We start from the raw sequence: 14,858 nt of genomic DNA on the forward strand, positions 1-14,858 counted from the left end.
CTCATATTTTTTGCCGAGTCGAACTGATCCAATGTCATCGGTTTGATCTGTCGGATATGCACAACATAATTCATAATTAACATGCCGCAAGCAGTCAAATATATCAATCAATTTCCTAAACTACTACGAGAACATGCAAATATTAAATTCATGTTAATATGAGCACAACTCACCGCCTTTTTGCCTTCAAAATATCATAATTAGTTGGTATAGATGCTGGAGAATATGTATAAATTAGTATTGATTGGGAGTGTGAAATATAATAGGCATATAAGTTTGCTGGTTAAATTAATATATCCAAAACTACAATGAAACTGATATATATATCTGAATAAAAGTTGCACCAATTTTGTAGAGAAATTCAATATTTTGGTTTATTTATCTCAATTCAGAAAATACAAAATTGTTATGACATGAAATCTGCAACATTGTGAAACAGGCATAATTTGAAACCTAATATTACTTGAATTTTTTTTACCAATATTAACCAGAATCAAAATATAAAATAATGCAATTCAATAGTAAATTATTTTTAGCCAAGAACTTATTACTTTAAATAGTTAATGTTTTTTTTTTTGATAAGATAATAAATTTGACTTTTTATCATTTATATTGAGATAACACGAGCCGGAAATCTAAATATTACCCGACTTAGAAAAATCTGAATATAATCTGAAATGACGAAAATTAATATTATACGAAACTGAAACGACAACAAAATATAATCTGAATACAATCCGTAACCATTTCTGTGCACAATTTAGCTACATGCAACTAGAATATGCTAATGTATTACTAGTAGTTTATTTTAATGTTGAAGAATAATGGGTCTAAAACAGCAGTTTAAAGTAAGATATTAGCTCATAGATTTGAATATTTAAAGAGATTACTGTGTAAGAGAACATGCGAGCAATCAGAAAACACCAAGTGTCGCCTTAATCCAGACTGTAATTGCAATCATAATTGTGCAATCATTGTCTCTTTTTGATTTCTGTGTATAAATAGTCTTTACTTTTTAATCAAAATCTATAACATTATACAAAAAAAAAAATTACATGATGAAAACTCAAAATAGGTTCTTGATTGTTGTTCTATCAATACTTTTTGTTTCAACTTGTGTTTCTGCTCAACTTACCGCTAATTATTACAGTAAAACATGTCCTAATGTCGAATCAATAGTTCGTTCTGCTGTTCTGAAGAAGTTTCAGCAAACTTTTGTTACTGTTCCTGCTACTCTCAGATTGTTCTTCCATGATTGCTTTGTCCGGGTTTGTATTTTACCATTTTTTCCTTAAATCTTGCTCCCATCACAAATTTAAGTAGTACTATAAGGTCATATAAAATCTGTCAATTTTCAATATGATATTATGCCGATAAATAACTCTCTCTCCGTCTCATATTTAGGAGTTTCATTTCCTTTTACATGAAAATTAAGAAAACATTTGAAAATATTTTAAAAATAAAAATCAAACTTGTCAAATGGAACATTCCAAAACGGCAAATGAGACTTCTAAACCGGGACGGAGGGAATATATATTATTAGGATATGCTACTACATCAGTCCCTGTATTAGGCCCCGTATTAGTTGTTATCTTGCGTTAAGCTTAGCTTACATAGATATATACTTGAAATATGCTATTACCAGTTATTACATCAACTTCTTTTTACCTGAGAAATTTGAAATTTTTAGTAATATTTTGACATATACGATTGAAGGTTTAATAATGAATTGAAACATAAGATAAATTTGGTAAGTAATTGATCTAGATGGTACACAAATTATCTTTTTTTATATAATTTGGTGATCAAATTTTAATTTTTTACCAATTTGATCACTAAATTTTATTTTTATTTCACAGGCCAAAATATGTATACATAACATAGCAATAAAAGTTTACTTTTCTTATTCTGAAAACTTGTCAATTAAGTATATATCAATGGATTAATTCCTAAAAAAATCACGAACTTTACACGAAATTTCATTTTAATCATGACCTTTAAAAGTTGCCATTTAAAGGCACGAATTTTCATATTGTTTCAAATTCATCATTTCAGTGTATTTTTATTGACTAAATTCTTCATTAAACCATTAATGAAAGACCCAAGTTATTAATCCACATCAAATCTTATTATCTTTCAGTTAGAGTATCTATGATTAGGAATTTTTAGTCAGATAAAATACACCGAATTTTACTTTGGTGATAGATTTGAAATAAAATGAAAGTTTGTGCTTTTAAATGACAACTTTTAAAGGTCATAATTAAAATGAAACTCTGTGTAAAGTTCGTGATTTTTTTAGGAATTAACCTTATATCAATATATATTATGATATAGGGATGTGATGCATCGGTGTTGCTAGCATCACCTAGTAACAGTGCGGAGAAGGATCATCCAGATAATCTTTCACTGGCCGGAGACGGGTTCGACACGGTGGTGAAGGCTAAAGCTGCGGTGGATAGTGTTCCTCAATGCAAGAACAAAGTTTCATGTGCTGATATTCTAGCTCTTGCTACTAGGGATGTCATCAACTTGGTATATATATTCATGCTAAAATCTTAACTTTCCAATTTGCTTATATTTCTTTTGTTAGCATATATATAAGTTATTATATAATAAGGAGTAGTCACACATTTTCTATACGACATTCAATTTAATTAGCATGATTTACACTAGCTTCGTAATGAAATGGAAAATTCAGAATAATTAAATGAAAAGAATGTACAATTTTGACTAAAAAAATAAGGGAAACTAATTTTTTTTCTATCGACAATTTTAGTTCATTTGTCATATATATATAATGATTTTTAAATTTTTTCAGTTAGGTTCTTCATTATTTTAACTCACAACTCGTCTAGAGCTAATGTTTCATAATGGTGTATGTCTGTGTATTTATTTATCCTACTTTCTAAAACGTCACGTCAGTTCCAAATGGGTGATAAGTATATTTGACAACACTCAAAATGTTGGATCAAACATTGGATGATTTTATATAAGGTAATGAGAAACACAAATTGTTATTTATTAGACATTTTAGAATTTGAATTTTCTATGATCATTCATTTTTTGTCATGTGTCTTCCAATCCAGTTACATCAACTCAAAAAAAAAAACATTTGAAAATTTATGAGCGAGTTTAATAAAGACATTCAATAAAAATTTAGCAACTTAACTGTAATACATTTAAATAGTTGAGTGACTCAAAAGTTCAATAAATGAAGGGTCATTTAGTCTATGAAGTTGCGACTCTGATCAATTAAGAACAATACTTTTATATTTAAATCAGTTAAATACAAAGTTGAATTACCTAGTCCTTAAATATATTTATATTGGATAATTTTATCTTAATCTGATCAAAAAAATAGAAACAATAGTACTTAATTAGTTGATCAAAATAACTGAGAGTGAGTTATCTTAACTCCGAATCACAAATTTAAAAACCGAATTTTCCCTTTCCGCAAAGTTGCAGGTATAAATATATTAATACCTGCAACTTAGTATAATTTATAATTGCAGGCAGGGGGACCATTTTATGGAGTTGAATTGGGAAGGCGTGACGGGAGAATTTCAACAAAAGCTGGCGTTCAACGGAAACTACCCGGCCCTCACTTTAATTTAACTCAGTTAAATTCCCTCTTTGCTTCTCATTCTCTTTCTCAGACTGACATGATTGCTTTATCAGGTAGTATCTTTTTTATATTACTGTTTGCACTCTAGATCAACAATTTTACAACTTTTAGATATATTTATTGTATCAGTTTTTATAAATTCAAATAATAATTAGCTTTTATTTTATATTAAAAAAACTAACTTCTAAAAGGTAGGCGTGTTCGGAATGGTGTTAATCGGACCTGGTATTTTTATATGAAAGTTCAAATTTATTTTTATGATTTGAATCTGGTTCATAAATTAAATTTATGCGGATTTGGACATATGATCTTTTTTCAAACCTATGTGAAAATTTAACTAAAATCACAATTTTAAGCTCATTTGTAAACAAAAAAAAACTACTATATTTTAATTCGAGTTTTCAAATTGGATTTAGTTGAAAAATCAGTTATTCGAATTCGATTGGGATCACTTTAATAATAGTTTTAAGGAATTAAAATGGATCAATTTTAATAAAGTAAAGGGACTCAATCTCTATGATTAATAAATTGAAAAGGTAAGGATTTAATATCAACAAACATTATAGGACCCTAAAAATTGACTGCCATATTAATAAATATAGGACTAATCACCAAAAAATGCATGATGTTTAATAAAAGAGTTAATTGCAAATTAAATCACGAACTTTATATAATTACAACACGAATTTTGAGGCTTCGCAATACCGTGACTTTTTAATTATTTGCAATCAATCTTTTGATTTTTATTAGGTTCTATGCAATTAGCCACAACAGTTCTATACAACCGGATTGTACGAGATTATAAAAAGAAAAAAAAATCAAAAGTCACATATAATATTGCAAAAACTAATAAAATATAGTTAATTAATTAAATTATAAATTTTTACTAAAGTCAAGTATGTTTTTAGTAATTAATCCATTAATTGTTGAATGAAATTTACAGGTGCACATACACTTGGATTCTCTCATTGCAGCCGATTCTCAAAAAGAATCTACAATTACACCCCTAAAAACAGAATCGATCCAACACTCAATTTCCAATACGCAATTCAACTCAGACAAATGTGTCCTACACGAGTTGACTCACGAATCGCCATTAACATGGACCCAACAACACCACAATTATTCGACAATGCTTACTTCAAAAACCTTCAGCAAGGAAAAGGATTGTTCACATCCGATCAGATTCTGTATACTGATCCGAGATCGAGACCGACTGTTAATCTCTTTGCTTCCAACAATGTCGCCTTTCAAAATGCTTTTATTTCCGCCATTCAAAAGCTCGGCCGAGTCGGGGTCTTGACGGGAACAAAAGGCGAAATCAGGAATGACTGTAGCCGTATAAACTAGAAATTTTAGACTATTTTTTTTAGCAAAGGGTCATCTCGGTTTCTAAATTTGTATGTCGGGATCAATTAAGTCACAATTAATTATTTTAAATAAGTAAAGATCATTGTCTCCATTTTTAGGTCAATTAAGTCTCAAATTGTAAAAGAAACGCGATGATCTAATTTTTAGACTTAATCATTTAAAAATAGAGAGTATTGTTTTAATTGATCCAAAAAATAAAATGTTGTTTTTAATAGATTGAAATAGCTAAGTGTAAATTAATTGAGTATGATGCACAATTTGATTCTTATTTATTTAGATAACTTTCTGTTAAGTTTTTTATTTTATTTTTTTCATTTAGAACCAATAAAATCTTAGCTTAATTAGGATAGAAAGTTCGTGTGCTTCTTGCTAAAGACTGTCTTTTTTGTAATTTGGAAATAAATTAAAATGTAAATTTTTAATCGTCGACTGGTTGATGATACTCATAATTTCGTTTATCAAAGTGTTTGAATTCTCTCAATCGTGACTCTAAAACAGCGTAATAGGCTTGAGCAACATTTAAAGAAATTAGAAAATTAAATATTCATTTTATCACTCCAATTTGACATAATAAATTAAATAAGATCAAATTCGTAGTTTGGACAAAAACACTAAAAAAATTAATGTTTTAACTCATTTTACAATTTCATCTGAAGTGACATAAAATGATTGGAGCGTTATATATAAACGGAAATTGAGATAGTGGGAAATTATTGGACAATTTAGAACTGAAAGGATAAAACGAGTAAAAACTTATATTTTGAAAACATGTTTGTCCAAAACCATAAATTTATTCTTATCTGGTCTTTAACGCAAAGTCTGAGAGGGGAAATTTTTTTTTATTGAAAAATAAAGAATTAAATTTTTTCAAACCTAGTGTTTGCTTGAATTGAAAAATATTGTTTAGAAACTAATATAATATTATAGTTATTTCACTAATTAATTCACATATTTTATTGTCTTATTGTTTTTTAACAATTAGCATCTGCTCGATAAAAAAATTGAACAAAGGGTCAATTCACCCCCTCAACTTGACATGAAATATTAAAAGAGTCATTTTGAAGGCTTTTAGTTAAACTAATCCGCAATTTACGTTTTTGTATCAAAAATACCTAAAAAGAGTAGAGATATCACCTCCCTAAGCTATGTAAAACCAGATCAATTCAATTTTCCATTTCCACCGGAAACCGCTCCATTCCACCGCCAACTGCCATCCACCGAAAACCGCTATCAGAATATTTTTTCTCACCAGAATTTTTTTTCATCAAATATATGTTCCCGTCTGCCGGAACAGACCTATATGGGTCTACTCTTCTCTGCCAGAGCATATCAAGATGGGTACCTACTCCCAGTCTGTCGGAGCAGACGCATCTGGTCTGCTCCTCTTCATCGTGAAGAGGAGTAGTCCGTCGGAGCATGCCTATCTGGATCTGCTCCCGTCCGCCAAAGCAGATCTAGATGGGTTTGCCGAGTATATATGCCCCCTTCGCCAGAGCAGACCCACCCTTCGCAGCGGTGGCTGCCGCAAATTTTTTTCCGGCAGTGGTAGTCGATAGCGGCGTATGATGATAAAAAAGAACAACAAAATTCATAAATTTGATAAAGTTTTTTTTTTTTTGGAAAATCATTAAGGACTAATTTAGAAAATCAAAAAAATATTAGGAATTATTTTAAACTTTTTACTAATTCTTTTATGGAGAGTGCGTTTCAAACGCGGGTTGAGATTTGGTAAGGATAAAAAAAGAGCTGATTTGATGTATTTTAACATAGTTGCGGATCTGTTTGACTTAAAATCCTCTAAAATGACCGTTTTTGATATTTATCTCATGGTACTTCTTAAAGAAATAGGATCGAACAAGCATTAACGGTTAACCCAAGAGTTGAGCGGTGAAAGTCATTTTTTATCTCCTGCCAACCTCGAATTCAATCCCATAGTGTTTCTCTTGGCTAAAGATACGGATTTAGCCCCTCATATTAAGCTTCAATTTTACTTTTTGATGAAATATTAAGCTTAACTTTTACTTTAGAACTCTAATATTATAAGAAAAGATTAAATTAAATTATCTTTTAACATATTGTTTATTTTATTTTACTCCCGCCAATGTGGATGAAACTTGCCATGCATATGGCATTATATATATAAAAATCAGTGGACTACATGGTACATGGATGATATATAAATATCTAGTAAATAAACATCTAGTACATAAACACTTCATCCATATCATCAAAAGTATATCAAAATTATAACAAATCAATTTAAACCAATTCAACCAAAACAAATTAAATATTCTGTCTGAATAATTAACGATTTTATATATACTATTCATTTTTTACGTGTATATATACAAATACAAATATAAATATATATTATCAGTTGAAAACGTAAATTAAATGGTACATTTTTTTATAATGTTAGAATCGAATTTAATAGGAACAAAAAAAAATATTAAAGTCTATAGTCAAATCTAAGCCTAACACTAGCATATTTAACCCAAAAATACATTTTCCCTCATCCACCTTATTTTGTAGTCAAATATAGTTTTTTTAACTTTTATTTTTGGTGGATTATATAATGTGCATGAACTTAAATTGTGACGCAATGCACATTTGGAAACATTAGATTAGTGCCCAATGACATATATGCAACTAGCAAAGGTAACAATATATAGGACGTACCAAATTAAAAAGTCATTAAGTTATCATGAAATGAAATTTCATCACTGTATAAATGCAGATAATGAGTTTTTTTAGAACGGTAAAGTTATTTTTGGTATATATTAATTCTATAAAATTTAATTATAAAATTGAGTGACTTAAAAGAGAATATGAATTTGTATATTCAAAACTGTATTTTGTCAAATTTAAAATGAATAAACAATTTTAACAATTTGGTTTAATAATTTTATAATGGCAAAGTAATCAACAATTTTAACTTTTTTACCCAATAAACCACGATCTTTAAATCTTATCAGTTTCATTCATCATCTTTTAAATTTTTACCAAAAACACTCATGAGTTATTTGGAGCTGATGTGACACAAGTAGGATAAATTTTATAAACAAATAATATATATTGCGCCACATTAACTCAACATGAGTTATCCATATTTGGCAAAGATATGAAAGATGACGGACCAACCGGCAAGATTAAAAAACCGTGATGTATTTGACAAGAATATTAAAATTGTAATAGATATATTCATTTTGTCTTTTATAATTATATTAAAGAATGATCAAACTGATACAAAATAAAGTACAATTTAATCATTTATTAGATTAATGTGGTCACTAAAATGATAAAATGATAAGAGTTTAAAATTTACCAAAAAAATTATTAAAAAAAAGATGGAAAATTAAGATACAGAATGAATATCAGAAATATGATCAAGTAGTACTCCTGTTTATACTTAAACTTTGGAACAGCCAATGCGGCTGTTTTCTATCTTGATCGAACATTGTCGCCGTACTAGAGCTACTCATCGGAGTTGTCGGAGTACCACTGAGTTCCGATTTAATTGACGCCGGCGAATCAAGCGGTTCTTGAACATGATATGTTGATGATTTCTTGCACTTGCTGCCTCCTATGCTTAACGTCAACTCTACTTCACTTTCCTCGCCGGAGCACTTGCACGCACCGTCGTTACTTCTTTTAGTTCCGATCAGTTGTCGGCATGATGAACTAGTCGTCCGGCGGTCGTGATCGACGGTGCCGCTAATAGAAGTTGATATCTCTTCTTCTGTAGGTCTATTATTAGGTCTAATTTCAAGATCAAATCCTCTCGTGATTATTCGCATGGTCCCGCCGGAGCAGCTGCCGGTTCTTTCTCTTGGACTTGGAACATCTCTTGTATTCTGAAGGTTAAAATTGTAGTAAGATATGGTTTGTTGTGTTGTCAAGTTCGGTTTCCGGTTAGTGAACTGATCGGAATTTGTAATTTCTGATGAACTGTTTATTGGATTGAGTGATGTTTTAGGGTTATTTTGCTTCTTCTGCAAGTCTTCCATTAATAGCTTTTGAATATTGTACAGCCTGTGAAGCTCCCTAACCTGCAATGTGGCATTTCTTAAATTCCAAACTTATGTAAATTAAAAATAACAAAATTATTACTACTATATAGATAATAAAATCACTTTGACAATATTTCATTTTTATTTTATCAAAAAAAAATCACTTTGACAAAAGGTTCCTTTTGCCCTTTGAATTTCTTATAAAAACCAAATAAAATTAAATTCGTAGTTTTAGAAAACACGCATCCTTTAATTGGATATTTTAACTTCTTTCACCTCCTCCTCATATGAGGTAACAGGAAATAATTGGAACTAAAGGATAAAACGAGTCAAAATATGAAATTTGAGGGTGATTTTTTTCTCAATTTATATTTTATATCAAGTTCAAATAGCTAGAAAAATGAACCTCTGGTAAAGTTTTGAATTTCAGTACTTATTGAACATGACATCAAAGTTGTTATATTTAATTCTTTTACCAGCTAAATTATTTATATAATACAAGATAAAATGAGTATATACTTGAACAATCTTAGAATTTAATAGCATCCACATTCATAGATGTGTTGGAAACAATAAAATTATAATTAGCGTTTCACATAAAGATCCCAATTTTAATAGAATTTAAAAAGGTGAACATAAATTACCTGGTGTTGGAAGATATCTTCTTGGATCTGCATTGTGTTTTTGATGATATCTAGGTTGTTTTTGTGGGGCATTCTGCTGTCAATTTGGAAGTTGCAATTCATCTTTTTAAAGGTTGAAGGTGGTGCTAGAACATCAATACCATTTGCTAGTTTAGTTCCCATCCCTGTAAATTAAATGGTTTCACACTCATATTTCCATTAATGTAATAATCTATAGCTACAGAAAGAAAGAGAAGACAAGCAAATAAAAACTATAGTATATAAAAAAATATGTGTTAGGACATGATAATGAGTATAGTTGACCAAATGTTCATTAATCTTGAGAACCAATCATGTGCAAGAGATTCAATTTAAGATTTAAAGTTTAGTAGTGTGTAAACTTTTCTAAATCTATTTTTAAGTGTCGGAATCTTTTAAAAATTTATTAAATAGAGTGTATTTTATGACCGTTTTCGCGATTAAAAAATAAAAACTCTATACTTGCTTATATTTCACTTTGGTATTATTAAGAAATAATGATAATAGATAAATAATATATATATATAGTGAACTTAAATTTGATTGTTAGCACAGTGATCATAATCTCGTTAAAAGCATTTTTGTTGTATACTTTTAAAAAGTTTAACCGCTAATTTAAAAGAAATAAATTGTGGTAAAGAACAAATTTAGAGAAGTCTACACATCATCAATAAAAAAAATCCCCATTTAAATAATTTTATGAAACTTTTTTAAAGTAAAACTAAGATGCAAGAAAGCTATCCTAACACATGTAATAACAAGATTTATTTTTGTTGAGCTCATAGATATATGTGTCAATATAACTAACTAAATGATCCCCTTCAAAACTTTATAGATTCCCTTTCTTGATGCAATTATTACAATGGCAAACTAATTGTTAACTGACCATGTCTTGAGAAATGGTCAATAAACAAAACAAAAAGGAGAATTTTTTTTAGTAGAATTTGAAGAAAGAGAATTAGAAATGGAGGGACAAAAAGAAGTGTTTAAAGTTGCATTGGGAGGGATGAAAGAGAAGCTAGAGAATGAAGATGGATATAAAGTGAAAATGGATAACTAATATGGGTTGTGGGTCTCTCTATCTCTCACTCTCATCACTACATAACAATAGTAGTCTTCATCTTCACCAATATTAATTTGTCTACAAAACAAAATAATACATCTCCACTTCTTTATGTTTCTTCTAAACACAACCCTAATTCTATCACATCCCTACTACAATCAAGACTATATTATATCATAATCTTTAAAATAGAGGATAACTATTTTATTCTTTAAATATAACTATTTGCAGAAACGAAAGCACATGAAGTTTGGACTATAATAGATTTTAACCCGGGTTGAAGTATAATTTATAGTAAAAACCGGAACAAGAGTAAAATTCAATCCGAGCTGTCAGAAGAACGAAAATGAACTAGATAGTAAAATGAGATTTAGTCCAAACTAACAAAAGATTTTTGATTCCGCTATCGATTTTTGATTCCATATGTATACATTCTACAAACTAAATATGACCTCAGTTGACCATCAATTATCGACTAGAGTAGAGTTGGTGGCCGTTCTTTTGACCGTCAATTATCGATTTTTTATTACTATTATATTCTTTTACGATTATTTGTTAATAATATCAACCGTTCATTTTTTGATTATTAGCTGTTTTTTCTCACTCGTCACTCTATGACACTATTCTTAATATCCTTTCCATAATCAACAACTAAAAATGAAAAAAATATATGCATGAAAATTAAGTACGCCATTTGAAGCAAGGACATGTTGAATTGGATTAGGTTATATGCCTATTAATAACCAAAGAAATCAGAAAGAAAAATATCAAAGATTGCAAATCCTTACCAAAAACTCAAGAAACAAAAACAAGAAAACCAACAAATAAAATTATCTAATTACCTGCAACAAGAAGTGGCCGATTCGGAAACTTTCAGGACGAAAACTTTCTTGACGATATTCATTTATGGCATAAGAAGAAGACGACGACGAAGAAGAAGAAGCTAACATTCTCATGAGCTTCCATAACTCATATTTTTAGGGAAAGGAATTGGATACGGAGCAACCGAAGCAGTAGTGAATGAAGAGCAGCAAGAACAATATTATCTGTCTATCTATATATGACAGCAAAGAATTAGTTTCTTTTTTTCTCTATTCCTATTTTACTTACACAAACAACAAAGCAAATTTGTTTCTTAAAATATATATAATCATGCTCTTAATAATTCAAGCTTGACAGGCTGTGTAGGAAGCAAGCAAGAAATATTAAAAAAGTTTGGACTATAAAATAATACTATATATGCATTGTGTGAGAGAGTGTTATTATATATATTTTACATATCCTTAATTTTAATCCCTTTTTGTTCATCTACCAAATATGGTAAGGGCATTCTTGGGGTAAAAAACATTAGGGATTATTAGACTTTAACCTAATTTTAAATAGCCCTAATACCTTAAAAAAACCAAACTTTTAGCCATTTTTCAATTCTACCCATATGTTGAAAACCGGTCAATTTTATCCTATTTTGAATTTTATCATTTCAATTATACTCCAATTTTTTACTTAATTAATGATGAATCATTCAATTTAGTAATAAAAGTAAATTTATTTCTATTCAAAAAAATACAAATAAGTTCTTTATTTGTAAAAACTAACAAAAAATTATAATTAAATTAAAACTAATTTAAATTTTTAATTAGTTTAAGTAAATAAATTTTAAACACGTACAATTAATATATGTAGACATGGAGAACGTTTTTGAATTTTTTTTCAAATGAGAAAAAAAAACGTCAATTTAATATTTCATAGTACAATTGAAACACAAAAATATGAAATATGGTAAAATTGACCAGTTTTCAACGTTAGGATAGAATCAAAAAAGGGCTAAAAGGTCAGCGTTTTTTTAAGGTATTAGGCCTTTTCAATAGGTATTTGAGATTTATTTTTTTTCTTAAAAATATTGGACTTTAATTTGTTGATCACCAATTGCATGCAAGTGAGTGTTAGCTCAGTTGGGCACGCTCTATCCGCAGAGGATGTGGGTTCGACCCACCCCTCTGCCAGCCAGTGGGTTGAAAAAAATAAATTTCCTAACACTAAAACTAACATGTAATCTAGTGTAATTCTATCTTTGGTAAAAAAAAATGTCGATCGCCCGTTATTATTTTTGTCACGACTCGATTTTACAGTTCGTGACCGACGCAAGGGTATGGATATGGTCGTACCAAAATCTATAGCAAGTCTCGTGGATAAACAATCAAACATATAAACCTGCAGAAAACACTGCTCGGGAGCAACCGAGGTTCCAAACTAAGTCTAGTAGTTTTATATAGCAATAATAACAATTTAAATATCTGAAATGCTCGGTTAAGACCCGAGACTTCAACAGTATGTACCATATATAAAACAATATAATTCAAAAAAACATGCCAACAACATAAAGAATTTAGTCGGACTAATCAGACAATTCAACATAAGATAACCAAATTAATAATAAACTAGTTCTACTGGGATTTAAGAGTTTTAAAACAGTTGACTTGTTTAAATAACATAAAAACCTCTGAGAAATCAAAGAATCGGAGATGACCCACAGCTCTCAAATCATAAAGCTGAAATATTGCGAAAACAACGGGATCAGATATATTGAGATGAGTTCGTACAACAATTTATATTTATTAAGTGAAAACCTTTTAAAATCTCAAATCACTTTTATACTAATATATATAACATTATGGAAATACTGTATTAAAATGATCTCAGCGTAAGTGCGACGTGTCGTCACACTGAATCCCAGAATGGACGGGAACAAATCCTCGTCAATTCCGGTGCACACAGTCTTGGTACAAGGCTATCGAGTATCTCGTTTCAACCCAGATCCATTATGGCTTAAAACAGTTCGCAAACATTTATATATATATATGAAAATACCCAATTTACTAAAGAAAGAGGTAAATACCGATATACACTCACTGCTTGCTAATCCACGTGAATCCAAGCAAGCAACTAACCCTGCGCAGATTCCGAAGCACGAGCAGACGACGGATCTAGAAGCAAGGTACATGTTAAAAACCAAACAAACACCTAACTCTAGAAATATTAGACATCATATAGGACTAGCATCAAACCACGACCATACTACAAGCCAAATTACATATACATCCAACCAATTCAATAGCCAGTTAAGCTTAGATGAGTTTTGTTTTAAAACAATCCAGAGTACGCTATTAAATTTAAATAGCACCTTTTAAAATCAAAGAAATCTCAGAGTAATGCGTTAAATATCAACTTATACTCAACACAACATGTCGGGCGACACAAGTCTAACCCGACCCAAACGTATACCAGTGTAAAAACCAAAATCCTTTAATAAAACTAAAGTCATTTGAAAACAACAACTCAACCCATAGCTTAACATGCCATAACCATAAAAAGCATTAAGCCATAAAATTTGCCTAACACTTGACAAGTTCCACTCAAAATATACATCACTTAAATAAGCCACCTTAAATGAAATTAAAAAGATTACAATCACTTCTAATCATTTAATTTCAGATCTAAAATAACAACTTAAACAACAGGTAAATAATGGCCAAAACTTAACATAACTTGTAAGCCAATTCACCAATTATTACCCAACAATCCACAATCAAACTAACTTCTTTTATATGTCAAAAACAATTTACAAAATATATTTTCAGCCTTTAATAAAATGATTCAAACCACCCTAAGTAGGCAACATAATATTGGCCAAAACATCGATTAAGCCACCAATCGAATAAGCACTCAAAGTAAACGTTTTAATTATTTAAATCAATCATTTGAAAATATTTCTAGCCATATTAAACAACTCAAAACAGCGATTTAATCTTCTCAAAACCACAACTAACATCATACTTAAACTTAGCCAAATATTTCAAACCATCCAAAGTATTAGCAATCTTTCAAAGCTAAATCCAACGCATAAAGGTTATTTCCAGATTTTAGTAATGTTTAGAAAATTGAATTATAATACAAGAATAATTACGATTTAACATAACTTCGAATCCACAATCTACAAGAGATGAAGTTTTTTTCCGGGGTAGCATAACATCATCTTTCCAGCTCTCGAATGACGACTCCAAATATGACGTGATAACAATCGATCAATCAAAATTTTTCTATCGATAATTTGTTGCTTTGTAGTAGTA

The 14,858-nt window shown here is 29.7% G+C and overlaps 2 protein-coding genes across 2 annotated transcripts; one reads left to right on the forward strand and one right to left on the reverse strand.

Moving 5' to 3' along the window:
* The first annotated feature begins 1,019 nt into the window (after nt 1-1,019).
* On the forward strand, nt 1,020-5,268 carry LOC126667094 (peroxidase 16). Its single transcript, XM_050360062.1, has 4 exons — nt 1,020-1,268; nt 2,335-2,532; nt 3,513-3,678; nt 4,569-5,268. The coding sequence occupies exons 1-4, from the start codon at nt 1,056-1,058 to the stop codon at nt 4,973-4,975; spliced, it is 984 nt and encodes a 327-aa protein (XP_050216019.1). The 5' UTR covers nt 1,020-1,055; the 3' UTR covers nt 4,976-5,268.
* A 2,979-nt stretch (nt 5,269-8,247) lies between these two features.
* Nucleotides 8,248-11,892, reverse strand: LOC126667193 (uncharacterized). The gene is made up of 3 exons (XM_050360156.2): nt 11,574-11,892; nt 9,651-9,814; nt 8,248-9,045 (listed from the first exon to the last, which is right to left on the reverse strand). The coding sequence occupies exons 2-3, from the start codon at nt 9,810-9,812 to the stop codon at nt 8,383-8,385; spliced, it is 825 nt and encodes a 274-aa protein (XP_050216113.1). The 5' UTR covers nt 9,813-9,814; nt 11,574-11,892; the 3' UTR covers nt 8,248-8,382.
* Between the last annotated feature and the right edge of the window lie 2,966 nt (nt 11,893-14,858).

Source organism: Mercurialis annua, linkage group LG2, assembly GCF_937616625.2.
Source record: "Mercurialis annua linkage group LG2, ddMerAnnu1.2, whole genome shotgun sequence".
NCBI classification, from domain to species: domain Eukaryota; kingdom Viridiplantae; phylum Streptophyta; class Magnoliopsida; order Malpighiales; family Euphorbiaceae; genus Mercurialis; species Mercurialis annua.